Here is a 14,228-nt window from a genome sequence, read left to right as displayed (position 1 = left end):
CTTCATATCATCATCTACCATATGTGATTCCTCTAGACAGTTGTGATCTTGACATTGCAAATACCTACGCTTTTCCAGTTGTGATTCAATGACAATTCTGATGCGTGAACAACCTTCTTGTGGTCACTTTGAATACATCCAAGAACATTGCATTAAATTGTGATTATCCATGAAACATAATGGACAAGCCTGTTTTACTTCCACACATTACATTTTTTTCCTTTCGCTTTTAGAAAACATGATGGATAGTGTTGGTAGAAAATGATTTTTGTAAGTTGGGTTGAAAATGAAAATAGTGTGGTATCCATAGAAGAAAAAAAACCGTTATTTTATAGTCGTTGGTAATTCATTTGGGCGATTTAGGTGAAATCTCGCGGGCTACTTTGACCTCCAACGGATACCTATGCAATGTCTCTAATTTCTTACCCTACAAATTCATCTTTTCCGACCTCAAATTCACACCTTCTACACCACTTTATAATTTAATTTCAATCTTAATCTTTCATTTTAAAAATCTTAATCTCTAAATTTGTAGAAAAATGTCTGCTTGACTTTGCGGTCTTAAATATACAAAGAAGAGGATTTAGCTATTGGGAAACTCTACGTTTTGCATTCCGTAGGAAATCTTATGCGTGATCAAGTCATGTTACACAAGTCTTTTGGCAAAACATATTCACAATGTACGTTTCAGAAACGGGGAACCCGAAACCCGAGATGCTCATGATTGTCTGCTTATTTTCAATCAATTAATCATGCAGTGACAAGTTTCCTTGCTTATGTAGGGAAATTGATCATAATAAATTTAACAATATAACTGAAGATGATGTATGGTAGGAAACTAACGACACACCTTACAAACTTTTTCTGCGTGACTTTTCATATGTATTCTTTTTCTTTTTGAAGCATTTTGGTTAGTTTAAAAACGCGGGCTAGGAAAAAGAATAGAAACATACAAAACTAAGATTTTTCTTTAGAAAAATTCAAAATTCAAAAAATTATGTTCTTATAACATTCAAAAATAAAAAATTCTGCCTTCTTACGTATACCTTAGCATGAATTGATCGCATTGATTGAAGTGCAGTCCATGGTGGTTCCTTAAGCAGAAATGATTAACCCATCGTGAAAAAAATCGTGGAATGCACCGTGTGAGAGTGGTGGTGGGATCCACTTCAGTCCACCCTATCCCAATATAGAGAAGACTTAGCTGGGACCGTCCATTCCTTCTCGGTGCATTCCAAGGTTTTTTATCACGGTGTGTGTAGCAAAGCTGTTCGTTAAGAGCTAAGATTATGAGAAGTGTCCTTTCCAACTACATTTACTATCTAGCATTCTCGTTAAGTTGACATCAATGTCAATTTTTCTATGTTATTTTCTCCATTTCTTTCATTCGATGAAAATGTCAATGTCAACCAGTTAACATGTGTTAATTCATTTCAACTACATTGAAAAGCCACTGAAATTTTCAACACCACAAGAAAAAGAAAATAAATCAATATGCGCTACAAAATGGTAGGCCATGCATGTGATGTAAATTATATAGTACATGGATGGATGTTTGTAGTACATACTACATACAATGAATATGAACCCTAATTTTGCTTCGCATTGTACTTAAAGTTTTTAACCAGATAATTTACTTTTGGCAAAAAGAAAAATAATAAAAATCTTTATAGACTTTCCATCCATGAGAAATTAATTTTGTGGATTAGGTTTGCAAATTTAGGAAAAAACTAAGGAAGAAATTAAAATGGTTGGATAGAGATGGAAAGCATATGCTTGTGAGTGAAATTGACTTATCATGTCACTTATTTGTTGTTTTTTAGAGGGATAGTCGCACTCAAGCATCGGCCTTTTAGAAAAGGAACTCTTGTTTAAGAACCTAAACCTTTTTGCTTATTGTTAATTAAAAACTTAATCATAAAACTTGTATATTTGGAGTTGTGGGTACGCTTGCCTGGAGGTCACGCACCGAGTCATCTCCTTGAACTCTTGATCGATTTTATTTTATTTTTTTTCTTGATTCTTTTAAAAAAAAAAAAAGGAAAAAAAAAAAGAAATATTAATAATTTTTTGGTATATATGGAAAAACGTGTGATATTGTACTAAAACATAGGGCATTACTTCTAGTGAACCTTCTCCCCAAAAATGATGAAAAGGGTTAGGCATTACATCTCTAAACAAGAAATTCTAAACCTAAGTCTGGGACAATAAAACAAGATATTTGATCTTATCTACTGTTCTGAATGGAATTTTAAATTTGGGTTTTGTTTTTTCTTCTCAAATTCTTAAGTAAATCCCAAGTTTTGATTTTACTTATTTATTCCAATGTAAGTGGAATCTTCCCAGTGGGGCAAAGGCTACCCAGAGGACTTGACTTCTCTAATCCATCCGGGAGTCATGATGGGTCCAAGAACATAGCTCAGTGGTATCCCATCAACTCCAAGGATCTGGTTCCGGTTTTTGGATGCAATTTGTGATCAATGTAGAATGATTACATTTTTAAATGTTTCAATTAAAAGCGGACAAAGTTTTTTACATTTTTAAATGTTTTAATTAAAAGCCGACAAAAAAAAAATTCTAAGAAAAATGAACGGTTGAAAATACGTAAAGTTAACAAAGGCAAATAATTAGTTATCAAGTGGCGCTTTTCATAACGAGTTATTTGTTCATATTCTTGGTTGGATTTCATAATCCACTAAAAGGCTAAAACCACATGTTTTGTGAAGAATAAGTATCTTACCTTGCAACACAAAAAATTGCAACAAAAACAATGGAATTTTTTGGTTAACCATTTGTGTCAAATTCTCTCCTTTTTGGTTTACCTAAAAGAAAGCACAAGTTGCATGATATACCCTTTTAAAGAAGTACAAGGTGGTGTACAAAGAAGAAAATACACATTCATTGAATAGTCTCTAATTTCTTTAACATTGACCTAACGAAAGACAGATATGGGTACAAAAAGATAGAGTCAAGTGACAAAATATAATGTGTGCATCTTTGTGGACCATACACCAAATCTTGAATGAATGGATGAGTATACAAAAGCCTAAAAAATGACCTAATAATTGCGTACTAGAACCAGGAATTGCCCTATTTTAAGCTTACATATGTGCATTTTTCGTCCAGACAGGAAAATTTCTTATTATTGCATTTTTCGTCTAAATCTATACAAAAATGATTAAGAAACACACATATTCGGAAGACATAGGGTGGGAATTCTGAAAGGACGAATGATTGTGATCAACGATTCAACGTGCAGCTGAAAACAATACGTAAACGGATATCCACCTACCGTAGTTTATCTGTAAGCAGGATTGCAGAGCTATCAAAGATTGAGAAATGCACTGAATGCAGGTGAAACATGTGAGAAATTTGGATCATACCTTTCTCTAGCAAAAATAACAAGGGCCCCAAATGCAACTATAGCTGCAACTTTTCCTGCCTGCAGGATGCATAAAGAACACATGTTTCATATCCTGTATCCTGATTATGCTTGTAGAAAATTGACTACATTTTGTGAAGACTTGAGGCTCATATGGCTTTTTATGAAAAAGTGTATAATGATCTGAGACCACTATAATCAGTAGGTAAAAAGTTGATGGGGACAGAGATAAAGAGATGGAAAAACCTGTCCAATGAGTCCTTCGATAACATTTTGTGGCCCTTCAAGGTTCGATTTTCTCGTATCATCAGAAGCTTTCCCTAATTTCTGCACCTCACCACAAATGTTGTGGTGCAAATTCTGCTGAACAAAATAAGCATCAACAATCAAAACAATTCAATGAGTAACTAATTCGAATATGAGCTTCAATTGAAATATAAAGTCCAAACAAAAAGTAACAAAATTTGAACCTCATTTGTGATGTCTGTTTGGTATGAACTATTCTCCCCCTGATCAATTTCTGAGAAGTTACTACTACCTCCAACAAGATTCATCAATTGCTTAGTTCCAGTTGTAATACATAAAGGCCTTGATTCGTCTGTGAGTATGCAACTTCCTGAATTACCAACCGGATACTTTTTAGCCCTATAATCTTCTGGCAGTTGTGTTTTGTCACATCCAGGTTCAACTAATATCAGCTTCTCTATATGTTGTACACACGTTCTCAGTTGGGACGCGATATTAGGATGTTGATCCGTCTCGAGAAGCTTGGTAGCAGCAGGCATGTGACTTGGAGAAGTAGTTGCCTCTATTAGCTGTTCCTGAGACGGTCCTTGTTCACATAACTTATCTCTTCCATCCTGCTCCAAACTAACTGGAATTCGTTGTCTGATCTCGCTTGCACTTTCTTGCAAATTCCTCTCCTGAGTCTTCACTGCTGACGACAACCTTGATCCCGTTTCTGCAGCTATTCCTGTGTTATGTGTCTCCCTCATTGTGTTCTTAGACTCTTCCTGTGATGTTTCATATGCATGTCTAGCTTCTTTTCCATTTTGCTCCAAACCTCCATCTTTTCTTTCTCTAATGTAATTCATATCTTTCATAACTTCCTTCACTGTTGGTTCTGCTGGAGAAATGTTAAATTTACTCTTCATTGGCTGGGTTCTGATAATCGGTGGATCAACACGAGTCACCTGACCCTGCAAAGACAATATCCTTGCAATCTCAACAATGAAAAGAACTGTGGTGAACTAATTACCATTTCTTTCACAGATATAATTGATCATAGGCTTTCATGAAATGTATATAAAATTACCTTAGCTTGACTAGTTTCGAAAGCACTTATCATTTTCCTTACGTTACTTGGCATTCTCTTCGTTACACTAGGCTTCTCAGGAGAAACAAGACGGTCTTCTTCAAATTTGCTAGAACGTGAATGGTCACCGAAATTTCCATGTGATGAAACACGCCTCATTGAAACATCAGTGGTAGCTACCAGCATCTTGGTCTTGTTCAGCATCTGTACTTCTCCAAATTTGCTTGAATTCAAATGGTTTCCCAAATCCTTAAATGATGAAGTGAGCCTCACTGGGGTATCTGTAGGAGGTATCAGAGTCTCGTTGTTGTTCAAGCTTCGTTCTACTTCAGATTTGGGTGAAATAGAATAGTTACCCGGATGAGAATTTAACTCCACAAGTGAGGAAATGCGCCTTAGTGGGATATCAGTGGGAGATCCTGGAGTCTTGTCCTCATTCAGGATTCGAGCTTCTTCGAATTTGCTTGAAACTGAATCCTCTGACGAACGAGACTCTAACTCCTCTGGTGATGAAATAGGCCTCGCTGGAATGTCATTGGGAGGTAACATAGACTTGCTCTCATTTAAGTCTCGATCTACTTCAATTGTGTCTGAAACTGAATGGTCTACTGAATGAGTATCTAAAGCTTCCAATGATGAAACGGCTCCCATTAGAGTACCTGACCAAGTTAATTGAGCACCAGTACTCTTTACAATGTGATTCTCCCCCATAATGAGTGACTCTGATACTTCTTTTGCATCAGGACCTAAATATTTTGTTGATAAACTGGGACTTGTTGGAATAACAATAGAAGGTATCCGAGTCTCACTCTCATCAACAACTTTCTCATCGGATTTACCATAAGGAATTTGAAGCTCTTCTGACACTAGAACCGTTGATAAAGTAATGCCTTCACTGGAATTTGTAGGAATATCTACTGAAGTTAGCGGAGTCTCAATCTTGTCGATGACTTTCTGATGGATATGAAGCTTTTCTGACAACAGAACTGTTGATAAAGTTCCTTCACCGGAACTTGTAGGAACTTCAACAGGTGGTACCTGAGTATTGATCTTGTCAATATCTTGCTTTTCTGCTTTAGCATGATGGAATTGAGGCTCCTCTGTCAACAGAACTTTTGATAAATCATCCCCTCCGTCTATAACACTCTAAAATATTTGTAAATACAGTGTCAGTGGAACTCAACAAGTTCTCCATTAACAATTCAACTGGAATAGTAAAATAGAAGAAAGAAAACAGATAATGAATAATGCTTAACCCGAATTGGTTCCTCTGACCGGTCGAGGAGAATTTCCTGGCTATCTTCTATGCCCGGTATTGAATCCTTTATGCGACTACTAGGAGTCTGCAACGGATTCTTTATAATGGAAGCAGATTTGGGATCCTGTATTCATTTATGTTCTGTTGAGAAAAGGTACAAGGAGAAGGAAAAGGAAAAGACACTTAAATGGTGATCAAATCCTTAACTGGATGCGCTAATTGAGCAGCCAGAACGCCATCTTCATTTAATGAATCAGACGGGTCTTTGATCCGATTATCAGCATTTCTGAGAAATTCTGCACCACTGCTCTCAGCTTCCTTTTGCACAAGGCTTTCTGATGAATCATGAGAAAATGCACCACTCCAATATCAACAAAAAGCTATTCAGGACAAATTGATAAAAAGCAACTAAGAACTTGTTTCATGCTTTGTTTTTGAGTTTAGTTTTTATAAATTCTATTTGATTAAGCTAAGACTGAACCTGTGACCTCGTGGTTGAGAGACATAGATGACGACCCAACATTACTACGAAACCTAGCCAATGCAGCAGCTTCTGAATGTCTCACCCTATCAATGAGAATCTCCTCTTGTTTTTTCTTCAACGCAATTTCTCTCTATATAAGTATGACATAATGAATCAGAGAATGTATTTAAGACTGTGCAAAGTAAAACGAGCAGGTTCTGAGATCTAATAAAAGAAAGAAATAGAAAACGTACCAGTTCTTGAATTCTCTTGCGCTCTACACTATTGAGAATAAACTGCAACTTCATGTGCAGTCTCCCGCCTCCTTCGAGGACGAAAAAATCATCCAAAATTCCTTTCTCAACTACCGACATGGTCGCCACACCTACTTGAGAGGGAGGGAGGAAGAGAAAAACCAAACAACTTGAAAACAGATACAAGAATGAACCCAATTTCAAAATAAACAAGGAGAATTGAAGGAAGAACCTGTTCGGGAAAGTTCTTTGCCCTCAGCATCATGGATTGTTACGATAATGTTATCACGAAGAGTCGTTAATGGGCTGTAGTAAATCAACTCTCAGTTACACATGAATTTAAGGAAGAAATTATAAAAATGAAAAGGAAATTAAAACACTAATTCATGAGGTTGATTTGCTTACAATGAAAAGTCTCCTTTATCCCATGTACGAAATTCTCTCTTCCCCATTGACACTGCAATTTCAAACCCAAACATTCCCAATTAAACTTGTACTTAAAAATAAGGTAAAAATCAAACTCATTTAAGCTCAAATTACCAAGAAAAGGAAAATTATATACCTTTAATTGATATCGTCGAAGAAGAGGAAGATGGAAAATCCAATAAATCGAACACTGAAGAGAGAATTGAAAACCAAAAATTAGCTGGTAAATTGAGTTATTGTTAATATTGCAAGGGGAGAGAAATAAGTTGTAGTAGCAGTACCTGAAACTTGAATTGTTCCTGGCATCTGAAAACAAAAGAAAGAAAGAGAACTGAAATGAAGAAAAAAGTCAGTGAATGATTTTAAAGTGAAGTAATGGCAATTGTGATTGGTGAAGGAATTAAGAGTGTTGAAGTAATGGTAATAGTGATTGAATGAAGGAATTAAAGAGGGTTGTATGTGTGGATTTGGTTGGTTGGAGGGAATTCTCTGTTGTGGGGTCTATCCCACTTGATAAATTACCAACCTCTCAACACATGCAAGAGAAATCTCTGCTCTTTGTCTTATTCTCTTTCAAAAGTTGGAACAAAGGGTTCAATTTGGATTTTGGAGATGATTTTCTGGGGTAGAGGGATAGAACCTAACCAAGGGTAGAAAAAATCAGGATAGAGTCTCGATTTACGGTCAGGATACTCTTACACTGGTTTTGGGAGTTTCTGGCTTTGTTTGGGGTGAAGATATCCTCATCATCTTTATCTTCTTCAGCCCATTCTAAAAGCTTCTGAGTCTGACATATGAAATGTGAACTGTAAACCTTAAAACTGTAAAAGCAACAACAATTAGTATTCTGGACATGTAATCTTGAAAACGGCAAATTTCATTCACAGAAGCGTAACAGTCGATATCCCACAAAAGAAAAGAAAATCCACAATCATTCACAAATAAACACCAGGGACAGAGAAAATAGAGACGAAAGTCGAGTAATCTGGACAATAAGTAATCTCCAAGTTAGTGGAACAAGAACTATTCAATTCAAACTTTAAATGCTTGGAATGGATTTTGACCGAATGAACGCTTTGAGTACTGCTTTCTCTTCATCAAGCTTTTTCTTCTCCTCTGCACTTGTGGGTTTGACTTTTCTCTTCTCTTCCAAAATCCATTTGTAGAGCTCATGTTGCTGTTCAGCAGGGATGGGAGCCTGTGGCTTCACAGGCTGTGCAATATGCTTCACAGGCTCAGTGACGGATTGTTCAGAAATTGGAGCAGTTGTAGTCGAAGTTGCACTGGAGGGGGCAGAAGCGGCAACTTCATCATCCTCTGCAACTAGTCTTTTCTTTTGTCCTGACCTCACAAACAGGTATGCTACAAAAGTTGCAACCAGACAAGTAAACATCGATCAACCACGGAAACGGAAAACTTTTAACACGCATTCGAAATAAGAATCAAAACCTACACGGAGAAGAATTGGGACCAAAAGTGACATAAAACTCTAGCGAGTCAGGAATGAAATGAAACACCATGTTAAGTAAAGCATGCTCAAAAAGTTACACGCAAGAATGTGCAAAACCAATTAGCTAACCATCAGGAGGCCCTAGTCACTGTAAGCACAAAACATCACCAGATTCAAATCCAAATAATATCCTAAGAGCTTCAAATTCATCATATTGAGCACTCCCTAGCTTTCTTTAGGTGCTTCTCCTAGGTCCTAGCTCTCCCTTTTCATCAAATAATAACTTCCTGGGAATTCCATCTTCGCCTTTACACTAGAAGCGAATACTAGACACTACAGTACCACACTATGTCCTGCAATCTCGACACACCCAGTACCAACATTAATGATTGCTAAACAATATTGAGCATGATCACTCTGTTATGCGATGAGGAAATGACGAAAGGAACTGTAATTTCTCAATTCCAATTTGGCTGTGTGAATTTGATAGCAATTTTAGCAAAACGTCATTTGATACCTAATACACCTTCGTCCTTCGCTTACATTTCTAATCAATCACCACTTAGTTACAGCTATACTGAAAAAATCAGTAGCCAACCAAGAACACTCATACAAAAACCAAAAATCCAACATCAATACTCGGATCAAAAAGGCAATTAATCTTAATCTGCCGGGATGTCAACACCAGATTCATATTTTCTCAGATCCCCAACAAAACTCCAGCTGCTAGTAACTATCAACTTGATGTATCATAAAAAGTTTCCATCATTTGAAGAGATCCCTCAATGAAGACTACTACTACTACCCATCATAGTAGCTTCTAAATGAGAATTTTCTATCTGTACCTATTCTGATTTGTGTTCTTAGATATCTTCAACAGACCCCAATCCAAAATTCCCCACAAAAAAAAAACCCTAAAAACCTACACAAAACTCCCCCACCACCTAATAAATCCACCAATTCACAAAATTCACAGCAAACCCAGTTTCAAAATGAATCTGAAAATCTAGGGTTTCATTCAATTTGATCAAAAAAAAAAACATAATCACAATCAAAATCACTCAAATCAAAATAACTTCCAAAGAGGAAAAGGATGAAAGAACAAACCTCCAATCCCAAGATTCACAGTTAAGAGAATAGGCCAAACAAACTTATATCGCCTAGCAAACGATTCCTTATGAGGTGGAAACCCAGAATAAGATCCTGATGTTGATGCAGTTGTTGTTGTTGTTGCTCCCGCCGCCGCCGCCGATGGTGGTGGTGGTGGTGGTGGTGGGTTTGGTCCTCCTGTTGGTGAAGAAGACATTGTTTTCTTCAATTGTGCTGTTTGTTTCAATGATTCAATCAAACCCAAAATAAAAATAAAAATTGATTAGAGATCTTCAACTAATTATAATCCAAAACAAATTTATAAAAATGAGATTTTATTTTTTTTACCCTGAAAAAGAATCTAGTAAAAGATGGTGATGATGAAAGGAGAATTGATACTTACATTTCTTAGGTTTATTTGAGTAAAGTTTTGGACCTCCTTCGCTCATGTTTTCTATTAGTTTTTGATTCTTCCTCTTTTGCTCTCTAGAGTTTTCAGTTTCTACTAGGAGTTGAGGTTTAGTACTGTACTGTCATTTTTCTTTTTTACTTTACTTGTACCTTATTTGCATCTAACTCGAAGGATCTGATTCGACATCTGACTCGCGCAACAAGATATCAGTAGCTTGTGTTTTTCTCTTTTTTCCATTTTTTTTGGGACTATGGCCGGTTTCCTAACCCACCCATTTGCCATATCAGCTGGCCTGGTAAACTGGCCACGCCATTATGGGAAAAAAATAAACGGGCGAGTCTTTACCGTTCGGTTGATTTTAAATCTCCAACGACTCTTTCTCTACCGCTATAAAAATGTGACATTCAAACACAAAAATTACACCAAATTTTTTACATTAAAATTTTCTATCTTTTCTTACAAAATGGTAAAACTTGAATCCCAACTTGACGTGGCTACCTAACTTGATTTTTCCGGAGTGGTGGTTGAATCCACCGTTAGTAAGATATGTGACGTTTATAAAAAAATAGGTAAACACCAAAGAAGTCTACAAGTTTTGCATATTAACCAAATCAAACCTCCAACTAAGAAAAGACAAAGAAAATTTCAAGGCAGGGAAAATTTGAAGGCAAAGAAGAAGATAAACAAAATAAACTACGTTCATGAGCGCATTGATCGGAAGTTTGGTGAAATGAAGAACATTGCCCCAAATTTTATTTTTAAACTCTTTATTGTAATCAGTTATGTCTAATTTGTATCTTATTATCCAGATTAACGAAAGAGGTAATAATGTAAATTATCTAGAGGTACTAATGTATATTATGTAGATTAATGAGAGAGACACTAATGTAAATTATCAAACTTAATGAAAGATGCCCTAGTTTATATTAATATCTTAAAATTAAACTTTGATAATAACTTTAAATCTTGATTATATATAAATACATAATAGAAATGAAAGATGCATCATACAAATGCAAATTTAAATGCATCATATTTGGACAACACCCTCAAGATAAGGTAACAACTTTCAAAGCGAAAATATTTTTCCACTTTGTTTCGTCATTCAACTCGACACATATGCTCCACATCAGATACGGTTTGACCATTTAGTCAGTTTCGATTGCTTTCAATAAGCGCAGCAACAAAAAAGATCACATCCTTGCTGATTACTCCAAAACGATGACACAAAGTACATTGAGGTTCAATTTTTCTACTTGAAATCTCTGAAATATGTTTTTCCATAAAGTATGTTGATCTCAGGGGCGGAAGAACAGGTTGACTAAACTTGGTTGTAGCCTCCCCTTTTTTCTACGAAATCCCACCAAGTCCGTATTTCACCCTTGCAAAAAAAAAAAATAGTCCACCAATCCTTATCGATTTAGTCCACCAAGCACATCGATTTAGTCCACCAAGAAAAACAGAGAAACAAAAGAGAGGGAGAGTTAGATACTTAGATGAAATTGAATGCAATTTTTATTCACAAGATCCATTAACTTTAAGCATCAGGTAAGGATTTTCTTCTATGCTTCTTAGTATCATCCACAAGAACAATACCTAAATAATTATAATTTTTATTTCATGTTACTTAGTTAAGTTTTCCAGAATAACCGCTTTCCAGGGTTTTGGTTGTCTTTTGGATTGGATTTTGCTTAATAGTCAATACTTTCTAAACTTGATGGTGGTGTATGTAGGGTGCTTTGGTGTTTGTCTGATTAGCAGCTCTTATGGAGTTGTTGAAGCTCATGTTCAAGGTGGAATGGTTGGAGATCTTTCGTTGATGTGCCCTTCTTGGCTGGTTTATCTTTCTCTGGTGTTCGAACTTCTGCCTTAAGGTTGATAACAAAAGCAGCTTTCAATAAATCTAAAGACGGTCTTTGCAAGTAGCTACTGCATAAACTTCACTCTTTTGTAAACATTTCTTTCGAATAAAAATGGAGATTACCTTTCACAAGAGAGAAGTCAAATAACACACATCAAGATATGTTAATCTCTTAATACTCCTAATAAATTGTGTGCACCTATTTAAACATATTGCAGTGATATTCTTTGTAAGTTATGTATTGTTTGAGAAATTATGTTTACTTTTGTATGCGTATAAATCTTCCCAAAATTTGTTGTTGGTAAGTACTACGTACGGTGTGAAAGTAGACTGGATCTAAACTATTTCCTGGGAATCTTTCAGGTATGCCTCTTGTTTTAATTGCGCATACGCTGCTTGTATTAATTGCAACGTGTAACATATAAGATTAGATTGGTAGTTATATTCCTTTGATTGAGTGCTTTAAGTTGGAATAACTAAACGTCTCCTCTCGTTTCATACTTATTCCTTCTTTCTACTTCACGATGCTGGTTGTCAGGTGCAGTGCAGTTTACGTACACTCGTCAATCTGCAGGTCAAATATACAAATTACATTGTTTGTATATTCACGTACATCATGAGGGTGCAGTTTCTAATATCAGTTTCACTTTTCTATGTTAACTATCCAAACGAAAAAACTAGACAATGATTTAGATGCGACGAGAAAAATAAATTAGCCCCCCTATTTTGAAAACCTGGTTCCGACACTGGTTGATCTTATTGTGCACCATTGGCCATATCTTATGTAACAAGAACATAATTCCTGCAAATGAATTCATCTTCAGCTAAGCTAAATTTACGACCTCGAACTGACAGATTGGATTTGTGGAGTGAAAGAAGGAAGATTGAAGAAATGATGTGAGTTGAAATGAAATTGGATATTGTACTTATAGGGTGATGAAATGGTGACCTTTGGATGAGTAGCAGTGGGTGGTCGAGTTTACACCGCTGGCGGTTTAACTTCGACCGGCTGGTTTGTATTACACTGAACGGTCTAGTATCGACCGCTCAGTAGTGACTCGACCTGGCCTGGAAAAGTGGAAAACTTGCCACTTTTCCAGGCCTGTTTGCCACTTAGATTGTTCCATAGTGGGTGCAAAAGGAACCGACCTAACTCAAGGTTTGACTCGCCTCATATATATCTGGCTCTGAGCTATTTAAGTCAGGTATTCTGAGCTACTTAAGTCAGGTATCATCTTGTACCTGACTGGTTGAGCACTTATTTGATTGAATTCTAAGAGCTTGTCTAATGGTGGTTGTGTGTATTTCCTAGGTGGCAACATAAATAAGACGTTTTCGTTTCAATTTTTCATTAAGTTTAGGGAGGAAAAATAGTTCATCTCCAATGGCGTTGTTTGTGATTTTTTATGGATTAAATGCAAATTTTATTTTTAGTAATTTTTAGATTTTATTAGAGATAAAAATGGTTATTTAATATATTGAAATTAATTTAGGTAAGCAAAATCTTACTAGGATAGCTTGACATTGTCATCTTAACATTGATTTAAGAAGTTGGGGTTGAAGAAGAATCCTAGAGAAAATGAATGTTTATCATATGTGGACTTAAATATTTATCTTCACATACATTAGAAGCTCTAAAATTTTCTAAAACTCTATTTATAAATAAACTTTGAGTCAGACATAATGAGTGAAATTCAAATATAATAAGTTAGATTCAGATGAGTCAGTCCAAACGAGTTGTTTGTGTCAGAAAAGACAAAGAACCTGTTATAGGCGTCATAATCATGAGACTCTTACAACATTTCTAGAATTCTTTTATGTAGAATTTCTGATTAAGAAATGGTGATGGTCTATTAGATAACCATGGCTGCTTTTACAAGAGTTTACATGGCCGTCATTCAGTATTTTGACGACCTTTTATGAAAATTATAAGGGTTATTAGGAATAGTCATGGTAGAAACATCGTTAACCGTGAAAAATCTGGGTAAAAACTTATAAATAATGATAATAATTATTATCTTTTAATTAAATAAAATTAATCCTAATTAAATATAAGCTTATCCCTAACTATGAAGCTGGTAATTTAATCATTAGCAAAAGTATACAAATATTGGGGTTTGAGGTATACTAATAAATAGAACATTTTTTTTTATTAATAACCTATAATTAAAAAGGAATACACCGCAATTCACGAGCCCAAATATGTTATTGTGACATAAAACTTGTTTACGAAAGGATCTGCTTAGTGTATGATTCCAACTTAGAGGAGTTCTTAATGTTAAAGATTGGATGTGAAATGAAGCGGGTAACAAGTACAC

General features: G+C 35.6%; 2 protein-coding genes across 5 annotated transcripts; both read right to left on the bottom strand.

Annotated features, from left to right (window-relative positions):
- Nucleotides 1-2,877: 2,877 nt before the first annotated feature.
- LOC113316884 lies at nt 2,878-7,939 on the bottom strand. 3 transcript variants are annotated; one of them, XM_026565041.1, is made up of 14 exons: nt 7,798-7,939; nt 7,380-7,429; nt 7,235-7,288; nt 7,078-7,129; nt 6,905-6,978; nt 6,673-6,803; nt 6,437-6,569; nt 6,163-6,290; nt 5,954-6,079; nt 4,698-5,843; nt 3,853-4,581; nt 3,629-3,745; nt 3,384-3,442; nt 2,878-3,302 (listed from the first exon to the last, which is right to left on the bottom strand). In XM_026565041.1, the coding sequence occupies exons 2-14, from the start codon at nt 7,402-7,404 to the stop codon at nt 3,299-3,301; spliced, it is 2,778 nt and encodes a 925-aa protein (XP_026420826.1). In that variant the 5' UTR covers nt 7,405-7,429; nt 7,798-7,939; the 3' UTR covers nt 2,878-3,298. The 3 variants fall into 3 exon arrangements, with proteins under 3 accessions (XP_026420826.1, XP_026420825.1, XP_026420827.1); XM_026565040.1 differs by having other exon boundaries at nt 7,380-7,807; XM_026565042.1 differs by having other exon boundaries at nt 3,629-3,742; nt 7,380-7,807.
- Nucleotides 7,940-7,954: 15 nt separating this feature from the next.
- Nucleotides 7,955-10,157, bottom strand: LOC113316885. 2 transcript variants are annotated; one of them, XM_026565043.1, is made up of 3 exons: nt 10,041-10,157; nt 9,656-9,871; nt 7,955-8,460 (listed from the first exon to the last, which is right to left on the bottom strand). In XM_026565043.1, the coding sequence occupies exons 1-3, from the start codon at nt 10,084-10,086 to the stop codon at nt 8,138-8,140; spliced, it is 585 nt and encodes a 194-aa protein (XP_026420828.1). In that variant the 5' UTR covers nt 10,087-10,157; the 3' UTR covers nt 7,955-8,137. The 2 variants fall into 2 exon arrangements, with proteins under 2 accessions (XP_026420828.1, XP_026420829.1); XM_026565044.1 differs by lacking the exon at nt 10,041-10,157 and adding an exon at nt 9,986-10,003.
- Nucleotides 10,158-14,228: the final 4,071 nt, after the last annotated feature.

This window comes from Papaver somniferum, chromosome 10, assembly GCF_003573695.1.
Source record: "Papaver somniferum cultivar HN1 chromosome 10, ASM357369v1, whole genome shotgun sequence".
Taxonomy (NCBI): domain Eukaryota; kingdom Viridiplantae; phylum Streptophyta; class Magnoliopsida; order Ranunculales; family Papaveraceae; genus Papaver; species Papaver somniferum.
This window is presented reverse-complemented; position numbering and strand designations above follow the sequence as displayed.